The sequence below is a fragment of the Peromyscus californicus genome, unplaced genomic scaffold, assembly GCF_007827085.1.
Source record: "Peromyscus californicus insignis strain IS unplaced genomic scaffold, ASM782708v3 Scaffold_13__1_contigs__length_99412109, whole genome shotgun sequence".
In the NCBI taxonomy this organism is placed as follows: Eukaryota; Metazoa; Chordata; class Mammalia; order Rodentia; family Cricetidae; genus Peromyscus; species Peromyscus californicus.
The window spans coordinates 67,613,417-67,638,022 of record NW_026294424.1 but is presented as its reverse complement, the minus strand read 5'-3'; the positions used below and the strand labels follow the sequence as shown (position 1 = coordinate 67,638,022).

Here is a 24,606-nt window from a genome sequence, read left to right as displayed (position 1 = left end):
ATTTTCACCTAAACTTATCTAATAGTTTTCCTTAAGTCTGTAGATTTCATTTCATTTGAACCTCAGAGAGCTTCCTGAGGGCAGACAGCCTGTGTCTGAGATCTGGTTTGAGTTTTTCCATGCTGTTGGGCGAGTGTGAGAGCTCAGTGTTCCCATCTCTCCAAGACTCGGTTCCCATCCATCTCACATGGGTGAGGAATGACTTTACCTCCCTGGTCTACTGTTGGGCTCAGAAGGAATCAGTTCTGTCTAGGGCTCTATATGATGCCAGTACATTCTGAGTGCCTCTCCTTTTCCTATTAGCAGAGGAGTTCAGACAGTGAAGGTGGCAGAGCCTTGAGCTAGGCATCCCAGGTCACAGGACCCCATCTCTTTCTAGTTCAGCGATGTCGGGCAGGTCTTTGATTCATGGGGACTACACAGTAAGCACCTTTACTGTGGAATGGCTTGTTGGAACCTAACGTTGGCTTTCGTCAGGGAAGACAGAAGGAGGAAGGGTCTGTGACTTAAGACTGAAATGTCCTCAGGATCCCCAGGCTGTAGTGTGTAGCCAAGCATTGGAATCATCAGTTAGGATGATTTTTCCATTCTCTGATAATGAGGGCACACGGTCTACTGAAAGCTATTTAGTCATCCCATGAGGGTTATGCCACCCCCTTTTGAGTTATTTGGTGTGCATTTAGGTGTTTTGAACTGGGAAATTCATACCTACTAAGTACAGTCCCTTTAAGTTTTTAAATCAAACCTTTGATTTGCATTCATGTGGCAAAAATTTCAAGATGTGTGAAAGGAAAATGTTAAAGAATACAAGTACCCTCCCATTCCTGCCCTTGGCGTCTACTGATGTTACAGCTTTTGTGTTTTCACGAAGCATCTTATGTAGGTTCAGGCAAATATGTTCATACTCCTAGATTTAATTTTTATTAAGATTTTTATTTAAAATAAATCTTTAAAATTTTTGTTAAATCTATATATTTTGTCTCATTTTATTTTATGTGAGTATTTTGCCTGCACATGTGTGTGTGTGTGAACTATGTGCATGCTGGTGCCTTTGGAGGTCAGAAGAGCGCATCCCCTCCCCTGGAACCAGAGTTAAGGGTGGTTGTGAACCACCATGTCGGTGCTGGGAACTGAACCCAGGTCCTCTGCAAGAGCAACAGGTGTTCTGAACTGCTGAGCCGTCTCTCCGGCCTCAGCTTCCTGGTTTTTAAAAGCACAGTCTATTTAGCACAACGGATTGCCCTGATCTGCCTCTGGTTTTTTCGTCCTGGACTCTGTAAAGAGCATCCTCATCCTTTCTCATTGCTGCAGAATATTCAGTTGCTTGAGGTGGGTTGGATTCCCTTCGCCAGCTCTCCACCGATGGGCACTTTTCTCATCTTTGGTTTTTACTGACAACACAGTAAGGACCAACTTGTTCACATATCACGTTGTCAGTGGAAGGGCATGTCTGTGCACTGACTTCTTAGAAATGGGTTTGTCTTGGTAACAGAGATTTTGCCAAGCTGCCTTCCCCTAGCCACATGTGTAGCCTGGGTTGCCCATAGCCTTGTCTTAGCTGGAATCACCCAGAAACCTTCTGCGCTTGGCCGGACAGGGGCAAATGGCATCTTGGTGTATTTTTTTTTTCTTGGCATCTTTTTTTACTAGAGGTGCACATGAGGAGCTGTTCACACATGTAAGAGAATAACTCGATTTCATTTCAGTGTTTGCTTCTGGCAATTATTTTCAGAGTTTGCAGGGAAGAGTGTGCTGTATTTTTATTTTCAACCTGGCTCAGGCACATATTTTTTTGGGTAAAATAAAAAAAAAAGGATCACTAGCAAAATGGAATAAAAACCCAAGAATAAATAAAACAGAAGCCTCAATTATTTATTTATTTATTTATTTATTTATTTATTTATTTATTTATTTTATTTTATTTAATGACTCAGCCTGATGGATACAAAACTGCTCTGGCTGCTTGTTGTGGCTCTGAGCTTGCCCTTTCTGAGCCTGGCTGGAGGCTGGAGCTAATGCTTTCAAGTAATATTATTTTGAAGTTCTGCTCACTCTATATCTTCCTTCTCCCAATGTCGTGCTCTTTGGCATGAGGGAAGGCAATGCAGAGTTTTATATTTCTGCTTTCACAATGGCCATGGCCAATGACTTCATTATCTTAGAACATCTCTAATGGTGCCACGCTGATCTGGAAGGATGTGGTTCCTAAAGGTGGTTGTGGGAAGCTAGCTCCCACCTTTTAAAAGGGTTCCCATGAAGATGAGAGAGGGGTAAGAAACTTTTAGATAGAAAGATAGCAAAGAGGAGAAAGACAGAAACACAGGATAGCTTCAGGAGGACCTGGGTCAAAACCCAACAGGCCCTTCTGGCTCTTCAAAAGGGCTTTTTATAACAATGCCAAGGGGTGGTGCAAAAGACCTCCCTCTCTTGCTAGATCAAAGCACATTGCACAGCCAAGTGCAGACCCTTCCAAATACCTGGTAACCATGCCCATGGTCAGATTATCCCCTTATGCAGCCCTGTTGGGTAAAGCAAGCCCAGATTCTCTGACCCTGAGTAAGGTCTCACTAGGAAGCCTCTGTGGGTCTCCACAGGTGATGAGGCAGCCAATACCTAGGTATGATGACTCTGTTCTACCCAGGCTGGGAGGAAGTTGCCTGGCTCATGGTTTTCACTGAAGACCTTGACCACTGGAGACAGGGATGGCAGACTGGGAAATGAAAGGGTGAAATACCTGCATTGTAAAAATTCCCAGGGTTGGCTTACACCCTGGGGCCTTGCCAGGATGCCACCCCTACCAACACCTCTTTGGATAGTGATAAGCAGAGAACATAAAGGCAAGTCAGAATCAAAGGGACATCATCCCTGAGGAGGGATCTCGGGGCATTGGACTGAGAGTGACGTTCTTGTCTCTAGTTCACTATGGTCAGTGGCTGGGTGACTGTGTTGTTCTTCTCTCCCTCAGCTGCAAAGCAGACATGGACCCTGACATTTCTCTTATGTTCTTGATTGAAATTAACTTCTGTGTGAGGACTTCATCGTATCGGTTTAGCAGCCAAAGCCTCTAGCAGATATTCATTCCTTGGTGGGATGACTTCCTGCCACTGTGTGGTCAGATGTCCTGGGGTTTGCTTCCTCAGGAGTGGACACTGGGCTTCCATGTAACAGTTGTTATATGAGATCATGCCAGTCTTCTGTCTTAGTTAAGGTTTCTATTGCTGTGACGAGACACCATGACCACGGCAACTCTCATCAAGAAAACATATAATTTGGGCCAACTTACAGTTCAGAGGTTTAGTCCCTCATCATCATGGTGGGAAGCATGGAAGCACACCGGCAGATGTGGTGCTGGAGAGGTAGCTGAGAGTTCTACATTCAGATCCGCAGAGAGCAGGAAGAGAGAGTGACACTGGACCTGACTTGAGCATATATGAGACCTCTAAGCCCACCCCAAGTGACACACTTCCTCCAACAAGGTCACACCTCCTAATAGGGACGCTCTCTATGAGCCTATGGGGGCCACTTTCATTCAAACCACCACCCCTTCTGAATAACATGACCCCTTTCAGGATCATGTAAGTGACAGGAACCCATGTTGTCATGAAATGCTTGATGAAATGCTCTGCCTTCTTGAATAGCTGGCTCCCTTGTTGACCCTCTGAGAAGTGCTAGGAAAAGATTCTCCAACCTGGAGCCGGGGTTGTAGAGTTTGGCCACCACTGACTTCTGCCTCAGCTGAGACCTGATCTTGGCAAGTTACTTCAGGTTCTTCAGCTTCATCATCCACACTTCTCCTTTGCCTGTGAGGTGGGGGTGGGGCACACCCATTGGAGAGTTATTGGCAGGGAGAGTTAGGTTCAGTGTCGCTTATTGGCACAGCAGCTCTTTGGCGATGTTTGCTAGCTTGTACCCAGGACGGCCATTCATAACACTCAGGGATGTGCCCAGTCAGCAGTAGGAAATACTTCTGGCTATCTGCCTGCTCCCTCCCCTTGAAGCTAAAGACTAAACCTGTGAAGGAAGCATTTTCTGGCCTGACGCAAGTTAGCAGCTGACTCTGGAGACAGGTGCTGTGGGTTTGGGTCCCTGGCTCTGCCCTTACTGGCCCCGTGAACCCGACAGCTCTCCCTCAATATTTCCATGTGTAGGATGGGAGGACTCTGCTGTGGGTTTGTGGGTGAGATTATATGAGCATGCAGATGTGCAGTTCTTGGAGTAACTGAGTACATGCCATTCACCAGCCTTCCTCATTTTCCCAAGTCTGTTCAAAGGGCAGATGTGTCAAGTTCTTTCTGTGGCCAGCACTGCTAGGTGTCGGCACATGAACCAGGCATAATCACTTCCTGAGGAGACTCTGGATTGATGGGTCTAGTGTAGGGCTGGTTGACTTTTCTGTAAAGGGTTAGATAGTAAGTAGTTTAGATTTTTGTGGGTCATTAATATCTCTGCCACAACTCCATGATCCCACTGTTCTCCCATGAACGTAGTTGCAATGAATATATGAGTGGTCATGACTATGTTCCAGTAAAACTTTATAAATATAAACAGTTGGTAGCTTAGAGTAGGTCCGTGAGCTGTAATTGGTACACATGCTTCTAGAAGGAAGACATGGCAACTAAGAAGTTACTCTGTTTCAAACTAGGGTACGTGCTGAAAGGAAACAGACAGCAGAAGGTCTGTGAGAAGGAAGGATCAGGGAATAAGTGACACTGAAGTCACGTGGAGGCAGAGACAGGTGGAAAGGGAGCGTGTGCCAGACAGGGTGCAGCTCTGAGGGAGGGAACCACGGCCTGGATAGTCCCAGCCAAGGGTCTCACATCCCAATCTGCTTTTGTAGGTTTTGAAGGTGCGGTAGATGCGCTTCAGCTTGCTTTGGATACAATAGACATTTTTGATCTACCTAATCCAACTCCAGTTTTCTCCTTTCTCTTCCCCCCACAGCGCTATTACCGAGAGATGAGCTGTACGGATAGACTAAGACATTTTTGTTCTGCGTACTCTTTGTAATTACATACATCCTCTCTCGCTGTGTTCTCTTGCTTTGCCCCATTGTCTGTAGTATCTATGCAGGAGTTTAGAAGTTGGAGGGCTAAGATGGCACCTTATTTTATTATTTGATGGTAAGTGGTTTACTTGGGTAAAGGCCTTGAAACAGTGGTGGCAAAGGCGTTTTCCCTTGACCACATCTCAGGTCCCGTTTCTGCCAGCCCCAGTGGTTTTTTTCCTTCAAGCAGATTGTCGTGTCCTGTATAGGTTTTGTTGATTTGGTTTTACTCTTGTGTATGGTTATGTTCTAACATGTATGTCTGCACCACGTCTGGGCCTGGCTCCCAAGGAAGCCGGAACAGGGAGTTGGATCCCCCGGGGCTGGAGTGACAGCAAAGTGGTGAGCCTCCCTGTGGGTGCTGGGAATCAAACCCTGGTCCTCTGAAAGAGCAGCCAGTGCTCTCAATCACTAAGCCATCTCTCCATTCCCCTGATGAAGCTTTTGTTTAAGAGGACTGGGATGTTTTCTGTTTCAGGGGTTGCCTCTGACATAGGGGTGCTCCTGTACCTCACTAATGTCTAGCTTAATGGATGAGCTCAGATTCAGTGAGAGGAATGGTCTCTAAAAATGTGGTGGAGAGTGATTGAGATAGACTCTGAACATCCTTCTTACTTCCATATTCTGGCACACACCGGGCATGCACATGAATGGACACTCAAGAGCTTCTCTCTCTCTCTCTCTCTCTCTCTCTCTCTCTCTCTCTCCCTCCCTCCCTCCCTCTCTCTCCCTCCCTCCCTCCCTCCCTCCCTTTTTCTCTCCCTCCCTCCCTCCCTCTCTCTCCCTCCCTCCCTCTCTCTTTCTCTCTCCCTCCCTCTTTCTCTCCCTCCCTCCCTTTCCCCTTCCCTCTCCCTTTTTCTCTCCTACTGGGAAGAATAATTGTACTCACCTCACTGGATTGTTGTAAGGATTAAAAAGAGTAAAATGTGCATAAAGCCCTCAGAGAAGCGACTAAGCAGTCAATGCTGCTTCCCACTTATCTGTTGTTATTATTGAGTACACATGAGGCACTAGGTCCCTTATTCCTCCTGAGCCTTATTGGTGGCTCTTGACTCATCTCACAAACTGGGGCTGCATCCCGTCCCTGGGCTGTGTGATGACCTTTGTCACTGGAAGTCCAGGAATACAGTCCTCTTGAAGGTTCCATTGTGCTATGGACAGCTAATTGATGAGTAGCTCTTCGAACATACATATGGAGTTTTACCAGCAACATTCACCAGCCCTGTTGTCTGTTTTAATTCACTCTCTATAATCAATGCCTTCTTCTGTATGAATTTAGACGCACTCTTTGGCTCTCCCTGGGTCCCCTTTCTATTTTGGACAAAATTAAAAGAGAGGGGGCATGTCCTGGATGCAGATAAATGAGCTGCCTTAGGGAGATCTAGGGCATGGGCATTTATTTCCCTGGCATCGATCTTTACACCTGTGGGCTAGTCTAGCTCTCTTCCAAGGACCCTGCTGGCCTCAGCGTTTTTGTTTTTTGGCTCTCAAATATTACAGCAATGTGCTCACTGTTGCTTATAGACCTTGACCTTATCATGATGTTGTTCTAATTATTTCTTTCTCGCAGGCAACCTCCCTCTCCTGGAGGAATTCTAACTTGTTTTCCTTATAAATTGCCTTGAAAAATTGTTTTAAAAAAGAAGTTCCTTTCTGTGCCATCCTGTGCATTCATGATTCATCTTTCCAGAGTTGTTTGTTGTGTGTGTTGGAAGCTCCCTCGGTAGTCTGTGGAGGTGCTTTGAAAAGCTAACATTACAGTCTTGTTGGAACTCGTCCCAGCTCAGATTCTATTTTTAATAAAATTCTTTGTATTGTTTTTCAAAAGGTTCCCACTTTCTTTCACCAACTGAAGTAAGAACTTTGTTTCTTATGCTTTGCATCCTGTGATTTTCCCACAAGGACTGGTTCTTGGTTCGGCATCTGGTCATACAGCATTTATGTTTTCAGGGCCTCCAATTGCTGTTTGTGCTGTTATGCTGGGCTCTTGAAATAGGAGGGCAAGCTTTGTGTAAATAATGCCCTTCATGGCTGATAATAGTACCGATAACCTTCACTGTATGTTTTACCGCTCTGCTGTCCTTTGGAGTAGGCAGGTTGGACATCAGCACCAGGATCTCTGAGCTCCAAAGAGGTGAAGGGTCAGAACTCAAAGACAAATAAATACTGGCAAGAAAGGGCAGACAGCAGTGAGGGATGTGTACACTTAGCTTGTAAGTGTAGAGGATTAGCTTACTGAACTTTTATTAAACTTATTAAATGTGAATTCCAACATAATATATCTTCATAGTAAAATGTTCGGAGTTAAAAGGATAAAAAGGAAAGCTCTTGGGACTGGAGAGATGGCTCAGTGGTTAAGAATATTTATCACTCTTGCAGAGGACCCATGTTCAGTTTCCAGCCCTCATATGGTGCCTTACAGCCATCTGTAACTTCAGTCCCAAGGGATTGGATATTTTCTTCTGACCTCTAGGGGCACTAGGCATACAAGTAGTGTATATACATACATGCAGGTAAAAACCACGTACACATAAAATAAATAAATCTTTAAAAAAGAAAAGTCCGTTGTGACCTTCTCATCCCTTAGCCCTGCTCTCGGGTAGTATTATTGATATTTTCTTGAGTGTTAGCCAGGTGCAGTGGTATGTACCTGTAACCCCAGCTGCTCTGGAAGCTGAGGCAGGAGGATGACTTGAACCCAGGAGTTGAGCTTTACCTGGGACAATGTAGGGAGAGCCTATCTCGCAAACAAACAAACAAACAACCCCCCCCAAAACAAACAAACAAAACAAAAACCCCACAAGCAAAATGAAAACAAACCCTCAAGCCAAAAGCAAGTAATTTTTCGAGTATTCTGGAAATTTTCACTAAAATGCAGACGTTGAATACAGTGGCCTGGCTGACTTGGCACAGACAGGGGCAGTTGTATGTGACCTGAATAAATGACATTTCCAGGGTTGTCCTATGTACGGTGCCACTATACTGCGCTTTACTTACTGTTTGTCTTGTACAGTTTTGCATAGCAATACCTCAAAAGAAATTTTACTTTAAAAATTACCTACAGAGAAGGAGTGAGTTATTGTTTGGTTGGTAAAGCATTTGCCTTACATGCAGAAGGTCATGAGTTTAGTTCCTGTACCACAAAAATAAAAATACTGGCATGGTATTCTGTTATATAGATTACCATAATTACTGAATCACTTTGTGGTACTTCTAATTTTTCCTGTTACAACCCTTGCTGCAAGGACTATTTGAGACACTGCCTTCTGATTGTCCCTTCAACAATATCTACTTTCTATGTCTAGTGTAGGAGAAATTTTTAACTGGTCCCAAATGCTTAGGTAATGACCACTTATGCCAGGCTCCCTTGCAGCTACATGGACTAAGACTGAGATTCTCAGTCAGAGGGTTTATAGGCAAAAGTATCTGTTGTCACGCTTAAAAGCCTTCTTGCAAGGGGAGACATTCCTCCATTTCCCCCCTTTGCTGGGACAGAAGTTATTTGGTGGCAGGAGCTAGAATAGTCATCTTGGTTCCAAAGCTGCAAACTGACTCTTACTCACAACAAAGTTACACAATATATGAGGATCCTGTTTCCACAGCACTGCAGGGCTGCTGCACCAGACCTGCCCTGCATCTTCTTGAACATTTATGTGAATGAGACAAATGGATTTTCGTTTTGTGAAAATTCATTGTGTCACAATATGAGTTTGGTCTTTGTCACATTCTCTGTACCTACCTGTATGAATATATCTATATAATAAATTAAAGTAGAATTGCAGGATTGAGGGACATGGTCATTTAAATTCTCAATTGATACCCTAATTAACCTTTAAGCACTCAACATCATTACTATCATTGTATGGGGAGATAGTCGCCATCATGACTATATCACCGTATCATGGTTATATTTACATTTAATGGATACAATCCCCAAATCTATTGAAGATATACAAAGATTCACATTAGCAAAGGAAAATGCTAGGATGTAAAAGCAAGAGCTTAGTTCCAAATGTCAATATCTGTTATATTCTGTATCCATGGAAACCAATTCCTGAGTGTCTATAAAGGGAATGGGAGAATGGGGAAGTGGTGGAGGGGACTACTCATACTTCATTGAACAGTACATTGAGAGAATATACAGACCTGTGTCCAAATTATCATGCACACAGTTGCATCACAGACATCCCTAACCAGCCCTGTCTGTGCTCATCCATTCGACCATCCATTTAGCCTACAGGTACTACGGGCCTACTATGTGCTCATCACTGAAAATGTGGTATTGGGAAGGTCATATGGTCTTTGATGCCATATCATATAGATTTTAGGGGCCAAATGCTAATGATTATATAAATAGTAATTGTCACATGTGTGGGAGACAGTGTGCATGGAGAGATGTGGAGGAGGTGTATTAGTTTCTTTCTTCTTCCTGCTATAAAAAAATTTCCCTAGTGGCTAGAGAGACAGTTTAGTAGGCAAGCTGTGCAAGTGTGAGGACCTGCATTCCCATCCTAGCATCCAAGTAAAAGGCAAGTGTGGCAGCTTGTGTCTATCATTCCAATGCTGGGGGGTGGGGCGGAGAAAGGAGTACCATTAGGGTTTACTAGCTGCCAGATCTAGGTTCAGTGAGAGACCCTGCTTCAAGGGAATAAGGTAGAGGGTGATAGGGTATGACACCCAATGCCCTGCTGCTCTGGCTTTCATATGCTTGCACAGAACTATGTGCACCTGCACACACATGCATAGACCACACACACACACACACACACACACACACACACACACACACACACACACATACACACACACACACACTTCAAATTAGTAGTTCAAAAAGAGCAGCCTTAGTTCTTACAGTGTGTTGCCAGGTTGCTCACTCTCCTGAGGTTCTAAGGTGCATCTGCTTCCTAGCTTTTGGGATTTCTGCAGGCTACCTATGTTCCTCGACTCATGGGTCCTTCTGTCTCCAGGGCCAGAAGTATAGTGGTTTCAGTGTCTCTGAACTCTGTTTCACATCACCTGTCTTCACTCACTTTGACCTCTGGGGACAGTGAGCATCCCACCAGGTCCATCTACCATCTAGAGAATCCAGAACCAAGTTCCTGTATCAAGATCCTTCCTTTAGTCATATCTGCAAAGTCCCCTTTGCCATGCATGGTGACATCATGATGGAATCCAGAGACAGGAAGTGGACATTTGGGGAGGGACATCATTCTGCCAGTCACAGCACTGTTTCACAGAAAGGAGTTGCCCTCTGAAGGATTCCCCGAGGAGCTGGCCTTGAAGTTAGGCTTGTATGGTACAGGCAGTGAGTAGGAAAGAACTTGGATGACTGGAGACCGGAAGGCCGCCATTGTTCTAGGCACGGTGTGCAGGAGAGTGAGTGACAGGTGAAGTTTCAGTTTTGTGTTTCAAAAGAACACTTCTCCTGTATGGTTAGGGGTGGCTAAGGAGGATGGTGGAGGCTTTGGAGGAGCTGGTGATGATATGGATGTTGGATCCTGCAGCCTGGTCTAGCTGCAGCTGAAAAAGACATGCATGGCGTGGAGAGACTGAAGGAATTTGTCATAGAGCACAGAGATGGATGGGGATGATGCAGCAGCAGATGTTGAGTATGACCTGGAGGCTCCAGCCTGAGCCCTGATGAGGGCACGGCCATTTACTAAGTGGGAAAATACCAGAGTAGTGAGATGTCCCATTGGAGTAGATGGATGTTGAGGGCCAGTAGATAAGCATGTGGGAAGGTTTGTGTTAATGCAGCATGGAGCTCAAAGTGAAGTTTGCAGGGTGCAGATAGAGTCAGACATGGCTGACTTGCAGCCGCTGACTGGGACCATGCAGTGGCTTCTGCAGGGACTCTGGAGAGAGAGGCAGGGGATGGGCCACCTCTGGGAAAAGCCAGCTGTCTACAAGTACCCCTTCTGGGGAGCTTACTGTGTTTGTAGCTTCTCTGAGTGATGTGGGGGTGAAATCCAGGAAATTTTTTTTCCTTTGGAGTACTGGGATTGAATTGAAGGTCCTTGCAAATGCTAGGTGCGATATGGAGGTGAGGAAGTACAGGCAGTCCATACAGAAGGGAACCATTTCCTAGGCTGCTGTAGCCAATTCTATTATCTCGTGGCTTAAACAATCCACATTTACTCTCTTTGAAGAACACCAACTTATGTAGTAATGATTGATTTATTGTTGTTATGTGTGTGAGGGGTATGTGTCCATAGCGCATGTGTGGAAGTCAGAGGCCAGTGTTTCTGAAGTTAGTTCTCTACTCCCATCTCTACATGGGTCCTGGGAATCAAACTTAGGTCACCAGCCTTGCAAGTCAAGTTGAGCCATCTTGTTGGCCCCACATTGACTTTATTATAGTTCTGAAATCCAAAGCAGGTCTCACTGGGCCAATGCCTAGTAGAGATTGGTGGAGGGCTGCATTCTTTTTTTTCTTTTTCTCTCCCAAGACAGGGTTCTTTGTGTAGCCCTCGTTGTCCTGGAACTCACTCTCTAGACCAGACTGGCCTCAAACTCACAGAGACCTGCCTGCCTCTGCCTCCTGGGTGCCGGGATTAAAGGTGTGCACCACCACTGCCCAGCTGGAGGGTTGCATTCTTGTTGGAGGGCTCAGAGGAGACTCCTTTTCAAGCATTTCCATGCAGCAGCTGGAGCATGCCTTGACTTTGTCCCGTGCACCTGCAGCTTCTGAAGTTGTCACACAGTGTTGCTGCACTCTGCCTTATTCACGCTCCCACTTTGAAGGACACTTGTGAGCATTCTGAGCCCACTGGATAATTCAGAGCAAGCCCCATTCAAATATGTTTTTAAAGATTGTATTTATTTATTTTGTGTATATGAGTGTTCTATCTGCATGTATGCCTTTATGGTGGAAGAGGGTATCAGACTCCACTCTAGATGGTTGTGAGCCACCATGTGGTTGCTGGAAATCAAAGTCAGGATCTTTAGGTTGGGGACCAGCTCCCACTTTTTACCCCAAGGTACTCTTGAGGAGTGAGGGATAGAGATTTAGATAGAAATATAGAGGGGAGAGAGAAAGAAACACAGGATAGCCTCGGGAGGGCCTGGATCCTTTTCTACTGGCCCAGAACTTTATTCAAAGGGCTTTTATAACATTGTCAAGGGGCAAGGCAAACACCTCCTCCTGCCAGATACAACCAAGTGTAGACCATTCCAAACACCTGGCACTCAGGCCCATGGTCCAATCATCCTCTTATGCAGCCCTGCTGGTAAAGCAAACTCAGAACTCACTAGGAAACCTCTATGGGCTCCCACACCTTTGGAAGAGTAGCCAGTGCTCTTAACTGCTGAGCCATCTCTCCAGCCCCCCAGATGTGTGAATTAATGCCATCTCAGTTTTCCTTTGCCATGTGAGATAATGTATTCACCAGTTTGGGGGATTAGACAAGGGTGTCCTTGATGGACTGTTATTCTACCTATATATACATCCATATGCTGCTGAATAATGTTTTGGTAAATGCTGGGTCACATTTATCACATTGATTCCATAGATTATAATGGAGCTAAAAAATTCTTACTGCCTAGTGTAGTATGTAAGAGATTTTTTCCCCTGGGGAGGCATAATTCATTCTCATTTCTCTCTCTCTCTCTCTCTCTCTCTCTCTCTCTCTCTTTCTCATATATATGTGTGTGTGTATGGATATGCATTTCTTTTTTTCTCCAGAAAGGAAACCAGGACAGACCAAAGTCATGACTGTACAGAAGTCTAATTTGGTGAACCAATGGATTTTTATTAGGCTCTTAACTAGAGTTTGGGTGAGGGGTTACTTGTAGGAGCAAGTAGGACTCCAAAGCAGCTGCATCTGAGAAAACGCTGAGCACTCATGGAAGCTGCAACCCTGGAGATCTCTGAATGACCTGCAGGCAGCTCAGGTCAGAGAATATCCTCTCTGCAGTGAGACTGGTCTCAGTCCCCTCCCCCAGCAGCTTACTGCATCTGTAACTCTCAAGAAGGACCTCCATGAATCCTGCACATTTCAGCTTTCCCAGGCATATTTACCCCCGAGTCTCCTGAACCTCTTCACTGTCTTCTGGAAAGAACATTTTAACTTGGAGGGCGCTGTTACATTATTACACTGTCTGAAGCAATGCCATCAATGTAACAGGACAGAGTGACCTATTCCTCAGTGTGACATGCTCTGCATCTTTGCGGTGACATGTAGAAACAAACTTATTGCTCGTTCTATGAAAGAATAGCACATACTATTATGCAGAGCACAAAACACTTGGTAATGATCATAAACAGCTAAGTAGTTGCATTATGTACCTACTTTACTGTGCTCTGGACTATTTTCGAGTGCACTCCATTTGTAAAAAGCTTCCTGTAGTGTGCAATGTAATGTCAGAAGTGCCCTCATATGGCTCCTGCTTGTGTGTCTCAATTTTATTTGTTTATGTGCAGGCACATGTGCTTGAGTGGATTTATGTGCTCTACATGGGTGCAGGAGTCCATGGAGGCCAGGAGAAGGCATCAGATGCCTGGAACTGGAGTTGTAGATGATTGTGAGCTGCTGTGTGGGTGCTGGGAACTGAACCTGGGTCCTCTGCAAGAGCGATGGGTGCTCATCACCAGTGATGCAGCTCTTCAATGAGCCTTCTTGATCTCACCCTGTTCTCTTGCACTTGATTTGATCTTCTGTTTCCTTTGTCATGCCCCAAGAAGCAATAAGCTGTTCTATCCCTATGTGCATATATACAGTACACACTACATATAGCGTAGGTAGGTGGTAGGTTGTATTTTTCAGGATGCTTGTGTGTGTTCTCTATGTCCATCAATGATAAAATGGCCTAAATAACACATGTCTCAGAATGTGTCCTCATGGTTAGGAGATCCATGACTGACTGTAGGTGTAAAAATATAAACAGGATAGTCCAGTGAACCCACCCACACCTGTCGCTCAACTTCGACCAAATGGCCTTATCACCTTCTGTACCTTTCCTTGCTTCACCAACCTTAGGAACCCTCTGATTTGTATGCGTTTCAGTAGAAACAGTTAGAAGATGTTAAGCTCTGAAGGATACATAAGATTGGGGTGGTGATGGTGGGGAGATAGGATGGAGTATGCGAGGTATGAGGGATGCTGAAGGATGTTGAGCTTATGATGCGATGGACTGAGAAGGAGAGATGCTTAGATCATAGCGGCACAGAGGATTATGAGCGGCAGCCGATTAAGGAAGTCCTTGACTGCTGGTATAAATTTTATGTTTTCCTATTTAGCTAGAGAGAGGTAAAGGGGATGCTGAAGAAAAGTTGGAAATAGTCATTGTAGAGTGAGGCGCAATTACACTCTATGATGTTGGAATGCAGTATCTACCTTCCTTCCTCCCTCCCTTCTTTCTCTCTCTTTCTCTCTCTCTCTCTCTCTCTCTCTCTCTCTCTCTCTCTCTCTCTCTCTCTCTCTCTCTCTCTCTCTCTGGCAGAGTTTCTCTGTGTAGCCTCAGTTGTCCTGGAACTTGCTTTGTAGACCAGGCTGGCCTCGAACTCAGCAATCCATCTGCCTCTGCCTCCTGAGTGCTGGCACTAAAGGCTTGTGTCACCACACCCAGCTTGAATGTTCGTAAGGCCTCCAGAACTGGGGGAATTGGTGAATCTAGTCAGTGTGGCTGGTGGACCTTTCTTTCCCCCTAGTACTGCACGTTTGTCTGGGTGTACATTCAGAAGAAGATGGAGAAGTTGGTTCACAATGAGTTCCTACTTTGCTGGGTGGGAAGTCCAATGGGTAGAGTATAATAATCCTTCCATTTGTGCGAGTGGATACTATGTTACCTCAGGGTCTCTTTGTTCTCCGTAGAAATCTTCATCCTCACTTCCAGGCTCCATTTCCGCAAATGGCAAAATTGGTGCTAAGACAGGCAAGACTTACCTAGCAAAAATCATGTATTAACTTCTCTATGTTTCCTTTTTTTCAAAAGGAAAGAACTAATGAGATCTTGTTCTAACTGCTGTGTTTCATATCTTACATTTATACTGATCTCCCTGTCCTATGTTCTAATTTTTCTTGAAAAAAGATGGATGTAGGTCTATTTAATACCCATCATTTACATTAATTTGTGATTTAGAAATAACTTTATTAAAAATGTTAGTAGTTTTTTTTTTTTTGTCTGTATGGTGAAATCCTGCCATAATTTGATCTGGTATTTCAAAAGTTCATCTGTAGACTGTAGCCATGTCGTTGTGGAGACAATGGCTCTTTCACTCATAACCCTGAAGAAAATGTACTGAAAGTGGCTTGTGTTGAGCATTGAGTCCCCTCTCAGATGGCGGTAAAGGAGTCTAGAATGGAGAGAGAGAGAGAGAGAGAGAGAGAGAGAGAGAGAGAGAGAGAGAGAGAGAGAGAGAGAGAGAGAGAGAGATCACGTGGAAACAAGAATGGGGAGTATGAACCTGCCATACTTCTACTCAGTTGGCTTGGGTTCGAGTTATTTTCTATTTAAAGTGTGCTTTGGGGCAAGTGACGATTTTGACTGGTTCTCGATCTGCTTCATGGTCATGTCTTCCTGGAGGAGGAGACGATAATTATATGAGTTAAGAGCATAGAGCAGTAGGGGGCTAAAGAGATAGCCTAATGGTTACGAGTACTTGTAGAGGACCTGGGTTGGGCCCAGCACCAACATGGTGGCTCACAACCATCTTTAACTCCAGTCCTAGGGGATCTGACACCTTCTTCTGGTACCAGGCACACACAGAGTGCGCTTACACACGTGCAGGCAAAACATTCATGCACATAAAAAATAAAGGAACATACAGTGTTAGAAATCGTTTATGATTTATTGTTATTTATTTATGCATATGTGTATGTGTGTGTATATCTGTATATGTGTGTGCAGGTGTCTATGGAATCCAGAAGAGGGCCTCAGATCCCCTGGAGCTGGAGTTACAGGTGGTTGTGAGTCATCTGACTTAGGTGTGAGGTCCCAAACTCAGATCCTCTACAAGAGCAGTATACACTCTTCATTAATGAACCATCCCTCCAGGTTTAGTAGCATTACTTTTTAAGAATAAAACACTCAGCTTTCTGTTCTCTGTTTCCCAAATCCTTGTGTCCCTGTGAGCTCTGAGTCCTCCATGACAGCCTGAGAAGTAAGAAGGGTGTAGATGTCGAGGGAACAGCATCAGACCAGTTAAGTGCATATTAGAGGCATTCAAGCATGTGTTCTAACAGTTAAGATAGCATTTATATTATACCAAGTATTATAAGTATTGTAGGAAAGAAAGACACACGGGAGGATGTGCGTAGGTTATAAGCAACCACTATACCACTGGTTCTCAACCTGTGGGTCACAACCCCTTCCTCAGGGGTTACATCTGGTGTTTATATTACAATTCACAACAGTGGCAAAATTATAGGTATGAAGTAGCAACAAAATAATTTTATGGTTAGGGTTTCACCACAAGATGAGGAACTATATTAAAGGGTCGCAGCATTAGGAAGGTTGGGAACCACTGACCATACCATTTTGAAAAGGAACTGAGTAACTTTCCAGGGGGCCTGGAGCCGGCTCCCGTGGCCAATGATTGTACCTGACTGGGGTGAGCTTTTCTTCCTTACAGCCAACCCGCTCCGATCTTAGGGAGAAATGACCATCCATCACCAGTGGCGGGCTCCGGGTAGGGGGCCTTCGTTGTTTTTTCGATGGAGAGGCTCTGACAGCATTTGGATAAGACTGAGCCTGACTCCTCAGTTCAGCCTTTGGAAATTCATTAGAATGGCTTGCAGGTCCAGCTAGCCTAACAGTGACTGTACCAATGGAAGGCCCATCGTGTAGTTGCTCAGTCCATGAGGCTGGATGTCTCAGCCTGTCTTTAGGATGTGCTAGCATCCCAAGGAAGTAGGCTCTAATGCCAGTGAAGAAAAAGAGCAAGCAGGCAAAGGGAGTGAGCTTCCTTCTTTCATGTCCTTTGTACAGGCTGCCAGGAGAAGGGGTGGACCAGGTTAAAGGTGGACCTTCCCACCTCAGAAGACCCAGATTCAAAGTGGGTTGTCCTACTGCAAATGACTTAATAAGAAAGAAGTCCCTCACAGGTGTATCCACGCTCTTGGGTTTTGAATTAATTCTAGACGTAGACAACTAAGAAGAGTCATCACCAATAGCCCTTAGTTGTTAGATGCTTCATGAGGATAAACTGTACAGTCCCTGGCAGAGGACACAGGAGATGATGATACACATGCCATGCTGGCCTGTCACCAGGCTTAGCAATTTGATGCCTCTGACAGCTGTCAGGTGCTACACTGGATCCTTTCATTATCTGCAACCTTCTCTGGGCATAGTGCCTTCTCAGTAAGACCTTCCCTGATTACTTAAAGATACAGTTGTGCAGCTTTAACAGCTCTTATGCCCCTCAGCCACAGCATCCCCATTATCCCCAGCCCATCTCATAGTTCTTTTTTCTTCATTATACTCATCATCTCCAAGTGGATTGTCTTATTGCTTCATGGTTCAGGCTATCTTCATGTACGAAAATGGGAACTCCATGAGAGTAGGCATGTATGCCTGTTCCGTCACCGTGCTCACGAATGCCTGGCCCTCGAGATGAGTGCCTGGCTCAACAGATGTGTGCTGTAACCTTATCAGAATAAAGAAATTGACTTTGAAAGCGGTCCTGTCTTCTAGGCACTCTGTTTCTGAAAGTTGCTGCAGCTGTCATGAATGTTTTATTCAGAAGATCATTTTCTCATTTACATATCTATCTCAGATATCCTCTTCTAATGGGAGGCGCCTGAAACCACACAGTGCAGGACTGGGGCAACATATAGGTTGGGTGAGAAGTACCGTGATGGCATGCATTGCTAGCAAGTCTCCTGGCTGATTTTTAGCATTGCATATCCCCCCCATGTTGTCGACAAGGGATGCTTGTGTCGGGAGTGGACCAGCACACCCCCTTATTTCCTCGTCTATTTTCATCTCACAAAACTTTCGTTATGTTTTCTTGTAGGGCACCAATGCCTCTGCTCTGGAAAAAGACATTGGTCCAGAGCAGTTTCCGATCAATGAACACTACTTCGGATTGGTCAATGTAAGTATCTATTGTTTCCAATGTTTTAGGGTATGTGAGGTACCTCTGCTGACTTTTTTGTTTTTGCTTTGTGAGACAAAATCTAGCAATGTAGCTCTGTTGGTCCCCAACTCCTTGTGTTGACCTGGCTGGCCTTGAACTTTCAACGATCCTCTTGCCTCTGCCTGAGCACTGGGATTACAGGCTTATGTACCACGCCCAGCTCTCTGCAGCCATCACCATCATTACTCATTTTTAAATAACTGTGCTTTAGTGAGTATTAGAGGCAAATACTAGAGAAGGGTATTTTAATCTACTACTTAAAATGTACTAATCGTTGTCCCCAGCAAAGGACTTAATTACTACATTATTGATTGAGTTCACAACCCCTTTCCTGCATGCCTTGAGGGGTTCCCTTTGTACATGTTGCTTTCACAGTGGTTTCATTAGCATTCGTGGCCAAATCTGCTTGGGTTTGTCCTCTGTTTCTCACAGCATGAACTCTTCAGTCTCTGTTTTGGCATGGGCCGATGCAACTTGACCTGTATTTGGCTAATAGTGTAGCTTATATTAGAGCTATAGAATAATGTAAGTAGGATCTCCACTTGAGGTAGGGGTGAGCTGTCAATCAAGGCCCAAGAGTCCCTTATCCCAGAATTACTTGTCCCTGGTGTCATCTGACAAAACTTTTCCTAGGAGATGCAACACGCATATCTACTCACCCCAGAATAGGGAGCTCACAACAGACCCAAACTACAGACACCGTCAAAGTCCAGCTTGGTGAACCAATGAGTTATATTGGGGTCACTTACAGGAATATGGGTGAGGGGTCACTTAGAGGAGCAGAAATGAGTCAAAGACAGCTGTATCACCAAGGCTCACCCCAGCATGGGTGACAGACAGTTCACTAAAGTTGGGAAAACTGGAGCACAGTGCACAGCCTGCGGGCAGCACCTCAGGGTGCACAGTGTCCTTTCCAGGTGACTGGTCTGAACCTCCTCCAGGCAGCCTGGCTGGTTTCTGCTCCTTCCAGGCAGCTAGCTGTCTAGTCTCAGAGAGGTCTTTACCGCTTTTGTTCTTCTGAGAGTCTGCATTGTAGTTTAGCTCTGCTCACTCCAGCAGGGTGGGGCCTAGTGGATCCAGTTTCAGGGACTTCCTGAAACTATTTTGAGTTGGTTACTTTCCTACCTAAGGAGCTTCCCCGTAGGATGTGGTGTTTCAATCTTGGAGGAAACTGTTTCACAATACCCGTTTCCTCCGTGCTAGGCAGGAGCCCCCTAGTACCTGGCTCTACCTATGCTGTGGCTTCCTTGGTAAAGTGGTGAGTCAGGTGTTAAGGTGGTATTGCCAGGTGTTAAGGTGGTATTGCCCATCACCACTGTGGGCTTTATATACTTACTGTACCCTCTTTACAGAATAGAAGTTTTAAGTGATAAGGGTGTTAGCTCACAGACACATGGATTTCTGGAGCAGCTGCTCTGCCAGTCTGCCAGTTTCCTACTGTGAAGTGTGCTTGGAGACGTTGGACACATTCTTTGCAAGTAAATGCTGCCTTGGATATAAAGGAAAGAGCTACATTTTTATTCTCCGTGCACTGTTAACTGGTGGTGTGAACTGTGGCAAGGAACGAGGCCTTTCTGGCCCTCCATTTCCACGTTAATAGTGGTTGCAGTGGTTTCTCACCCTTGAGCCACAGTGAAGGTGTGAGGCCCTGGTGGAGGCTTGGGCATGTTGTAGACACTCAGAAAATACCCCTTTTATTTCCCCAGAGTTGATCACTAGTTTAGGCCAGTTGTGACTGAAGAGTGTCTGGGTAAAGGACACCGAGAAGCAGTGTGAAGACTGGGCAGAGGAAGGCGTATGCAAGGCCCTGGGAATACAGCGTGTCATATTGGCCAAACCCAGTCTTCTAATTTTAATACAGTTTATTTTAGCCACTGTGCAGGGGCCTCTGCTGAACTCTCTGAAGAAAGTTATTTAATCCATGGGAATTTTTCCTAAGGAAAATACAAATGCAGACAGTGGAGAATTATGGCTATTGCCTAGATAGTAGAAGAATTACGAAAACTGCATCTATTAATAACTTCATTTATGATTCCTTGACTGGTAATTCATGGAGGTGCCAGCCCCTGTGTGAAGGGGTTTGTCACCCATTGCATGGTTGTGTCAAGGAATGTTAAAATACATAGGAACCGAAGATGTATGCACCAAGAAGCCATTCAGAGAAGGTGCCCACGCTCCCTTTGACCTTCGAAATCTGGGCTATGAATCTTGTTATTTCTCTGGAATTGCTTCCTGCTCATTTGCTGAGTGGGAATAGCCGTAAAGTACAGGTCTCAGCTGGGTCCTCCCACAGAGTTAGGCTTCCAGCCACTTAGGAACCAGTGAGATAACGACTTTGCCTCTGCAGTCCAAACCTCAGTGTCTGTGACCTGGAGAAGGATAGACTGCTGCTGTGTGGGCCCTAATCTGATTATAGGGGGGACCAGGAACTTGTGCGATACCGTATTGGGACAATTGCCACCTTGGAAGAAACACGAGGCAGGGTAATTTAGAAGGTAAGAGCTAGGAAGATGGGAGGGTGGCCTACGGAGACACTTTTTGCTCCATTGCGTTTGGAGCAAGTGAGACTTTGCACCCGGGGGCAGCGGCCACTGCAATCCTGACAGAGAAAATCAAGCTCTATTCCCTAAAGGTTTCTGTTGGGCGGGTGGCTCTAACTCCTTAAATAATCCTTCCCACCACTGTATGTGTGTGTGTGTATATGTGTACATGTACATGTATATGTATATGTATGTACACATATACACATATGTATACACGTAGCATACACACACATACACACACACACACACATACCTCCCACTGAGCTACATCCCCAGTCCTCTCAGATTTTTTTTTTTTTTTGATTTTCATAGACATGGGAGTTTTTTTTTTTTTGAGACAGGATCTCCCTCTATAGCTCAAGCTGGCCTCAAACTCATTGTGTAGTACGGGCTGGCTTCCAACCTGCAATGATCCACTTGCCTCAGCTCCCCAAGAGCTGATCATGAATGTGCATCACTGTGCCTGAAGCCACGGGAGCTTTTTTATACAGCGTTGTGCCTCGGCTTTACCAGCTGCTTTTCTGAGTCCCCATGCTAGATAGTTTTGTTCTTGTTCTTGTCTCCTTTTCTTTTTTTCTGTTTTCAAGACAGGGTTTCTCTGTGTAAAAGTCCTGGCTGTCCTGGAACTTGCTGTGTAGACCAGACTGGCCTTGCAGAGACCTGCCTGGCTGTGCCTCCCCAGTGCTGGCATCAAAGGCATGCGCCCCCACCCCCCAGCTTCTTGTCTCCTTCTCTAAGTACCTGATGTCATTAGATTCCTAGTCAGAGTGCTCATTATAAGTTAGACTTCGATGGATCAGAAAAGCACTAGAACTAGGAGTCTTATCTGTGAGGGGTGCATTCCAGGACCCCCAATGCATGCCTAAAACTGGATAGTACCAAACTCTATATAGACTATGTTTTTCCTGTATGTATATACTGGTGATTAAGTTTAATTTATATGCTAGGCACAAGAGATTAAATAATGTTCTAATAAAATAGAACAGTTACAGTAAGTCATCAGTATTAGTTTGTTTCTTCATACTAGGTTGGGGCCATTGTTGAGTAACACAAAGGTTACATGTGAGGCCCAAGTGGCTACTAAGTGGCTGGTGGGCGGGTACCACATACATTGTGGCTACACTAAGACTAGCGGATGATTGACATCCCAGGCAGGATGGTGCAGGATGGTGCAGGATGGTGTGAGATTCCATCACACGGCTCAGAACGGGACACAATAGAAAATGTATAGATAATTTATTTCTGTCATTTTCCCTGTAATGTTCCCAGACCATGCTTGATTCCCTATAACTGAAAGCATGGCGACCAAACCTGCAGCCAAGGGGGGATGTGACTGTACCGCAGTAGTTCTCAACCTGGGTCGCCACCCCTCTGGGGGTCGAACAACCCTTTCCCAGGGGTCGCCCAAGCCCATCGGAAAGCACAGAGTCGTAACAGTAGCAACGAAATAGTTTTATGGTTGGGGGTCACCACAACTTGAGGAACCGTATCAGAGGGTTAGGAAGGTTGAGAACCACTGCTCTACCCTTTTGTTCCGATCCCTGTTGATCAGATCCACTGTTATCTAAGTTGACATGTTGGGCTCCGATACGAGAACATAGGGATTGACAGGTCCCCGGATCCTGGTATCTATCACCCTCCCCTGCTCAGAGGAGGCTTATCCCCAGACCATGGTTCCAGCCAACCCTCTTGTGCTTTGGCAGTTTGGAAACACGTGCTACTGCAACTCCGTGCTCCAGGCGTTGTACTTCTGCCGGCCGTTCCGGGAGAATGTGTTGGCATACAAGGCCCAGCAAAAAAAGAAGGAAAACCTGTTGACGTGCCTGGCAGACCTTTTCCACAGTATTGCCACGCAGAAGAAGAAGGTTGGCGTCATCCCACCAAAGAAGTTCATCTCGAGGCTGAGGAAAGAGAACGGTGAGTGGTGTGGCCATCGTGGGGTTCAGGCTCCCCGGAGGAAGGAAAAAGCCGCGGTTCTGGGCGGCCCTCCAAAGAGAAAGCGTGTTCTAGTTCTCTAAAGGGAAAGTGAGGATGGCTAACCGTGCTTCCAGGGACTGGGGAGATGGCTCAGTGGTTAAGAGCGCGCGCTTTCAAAGTGCATACTCTGCTTTCAGAGGGCTTGGATTTGGTTCCCAGGGCCCATGTTGGGTGGCTCACAGCCACCTGTAACTCCAGTTCCAGGGGAACGGATACCCTACATATTACATACACTTACATAGACACCCCCCCCCCCAACACACATGCACACGTAAATAACAGTGGGAAAAAATCTGAAGGAGAGAGAGAAAGCAAGAGCAGGTGTTTAACTTTAATCCTAACACTCAGGAGACAGAAAAAGGCAGATAACCATGAGTTCCAGGCCACCTAGAGCTACATGATTAGACCCTGTTGCAAAAAAAAAATGAATTAAAATTAATTAATTAATTAAATTAAAAAAGGGAAAGGAGAAAGAAAAGAAAGACAGGGTCTCTCTTTATAGTCCTAGCTGTCCTGGAACTCATTTTGTAGACCAGGCTGGCCTTGAACTCACAGAGATCCACCTGCCTCTGCCTCCTTAGTGCTGGGACTAAAGACCTGCACTACCACCCATGAGAAGACATTTCTTCTTTTCCCATTTTACAAGAAACAGGAAACATAATAGAAATTTAAAAATTGAGTTTTGACGTCCCATTTAGAATGATTTCTTTCTCCCTTCCTTCTTTCCTTTTTTTTTTTTTTTTTTTTTTTTTTTTTTTTTTTTTTTTTTTTAGCATGCTGCATTCTGGGAAAGATCATTGCAAGACAGAAAAAAAATGACCAAGGCAGATTTTTGAGTGCTACACTCCTAGGGTTAAATATGTTGATGTAATCACTGAGCAGAGCAGTACTGTTTTATGAACTGTGATTAAAGCAAGCACAGGTTACCTAATCAGTGGCTCTGGTATGTTAAAAATAACATGAGTAGTAGAGGCTGAATGACATGTGCCCCTGTAGGCTCCTGTGTGCTCAGTCTGGGGTTGCTGATTCTCTGCTGATGGTGTTATTTGGGGAGGTCATAGAAACTTTAGGAGTTGGGACTTAGCTATGAAGCAGATCATGGGGGAGGTGTGCCTTTGAAGGTGACACCTGGTTCCTAGTCCCCTCATTATATGCTTCTTGTACACTGTGAGGGAGCCGGCTTCTGCCATGCTCCATTGCTGGGGTGATGCTCTGCCCAGTGTCTGGGGCTGAGCAACCAAGGGCAGAGCCCTCTGAAACCGTGAGACCAGATAAATCCATCCTCCTCTGAGTGTATTTGGTTAGGTGTTTGTCCCAGTCATGAGCTGAGTCATACGAAAGTCAGTGACAAGGTTCCCAATCTCTTGTTTTTGGAAGGGAAGTGGTGATTGAAATATGTTGTGTATTCCAGAAGTTTTACCTTGTTAATTTTTCTGACTATGGGGCTATTTGATGTGGGAACTTGTATCTGCCCCAGATGCCACCTTACTCCAGCACACTTACACAGTTAGCCCCACACTTGTCTTACAAAGTCTTGTTGAATGTGATAGCTATCTTTAGAAGTTGTAATATTTTATGTATGCTAAAATAAAAGTGACCTGACTAGAGAAGGAAGCCAACCCTCCCAGTGTAGTTGTGAGTGTGACTAGTAATAGGGGCTTCCAGCTGCTTGCTTGTCCTGAGAGCAGGGGCAGTGGTAGGTTTGGGGTGTTTGAGCTGGTTCACAGAGGTTCTGTTCACGTATGCTCCACATTTCTCTTTCATCTTTCATGTAAGATTCTTCCAGGCTGGTCTTAGGTTTAATATGACTCTCAGGAAGAGAATCTAGTTGCTATAGCAAAATGACTCAATGGCTAATTAGTCACTGGTGGTCACGTCATATTAAGAATTGATATTCAGGGGTAAATATCAGTAGATAAAGTCCTTGTCAAGCAAGCGAGAGGACTAGATTTCAGATCCCC

At 45.1% G+C, this 24,606-nt stretch overlaps 1 protein-coding gene across 1 annotated transcript in view; it reads left to right on the top strand.

Moving 5' to 3' along the window:
- Nucleotides 1–24,606, top strand: part of Usp46 (ubiquitin specific peptidase 46) — a 75,733-nt gene that overhangs the window by 12,856 nt on the left and 38,271 nt on the right. Inside the window, exons 2-3 of the mRNA XM_052735816.1 lie at nt 18,003–18,083; nt 22,372–22,585. Coding sequence (XP_052591776.1) covers nt 18,003–18,083; nt 22,372–22,585 — 295 coding nt within the window. The remainder of the gene's footprint in view (nt 1–18,002; nt 18,084–22,371; nt 22,586–24,606) is intronic.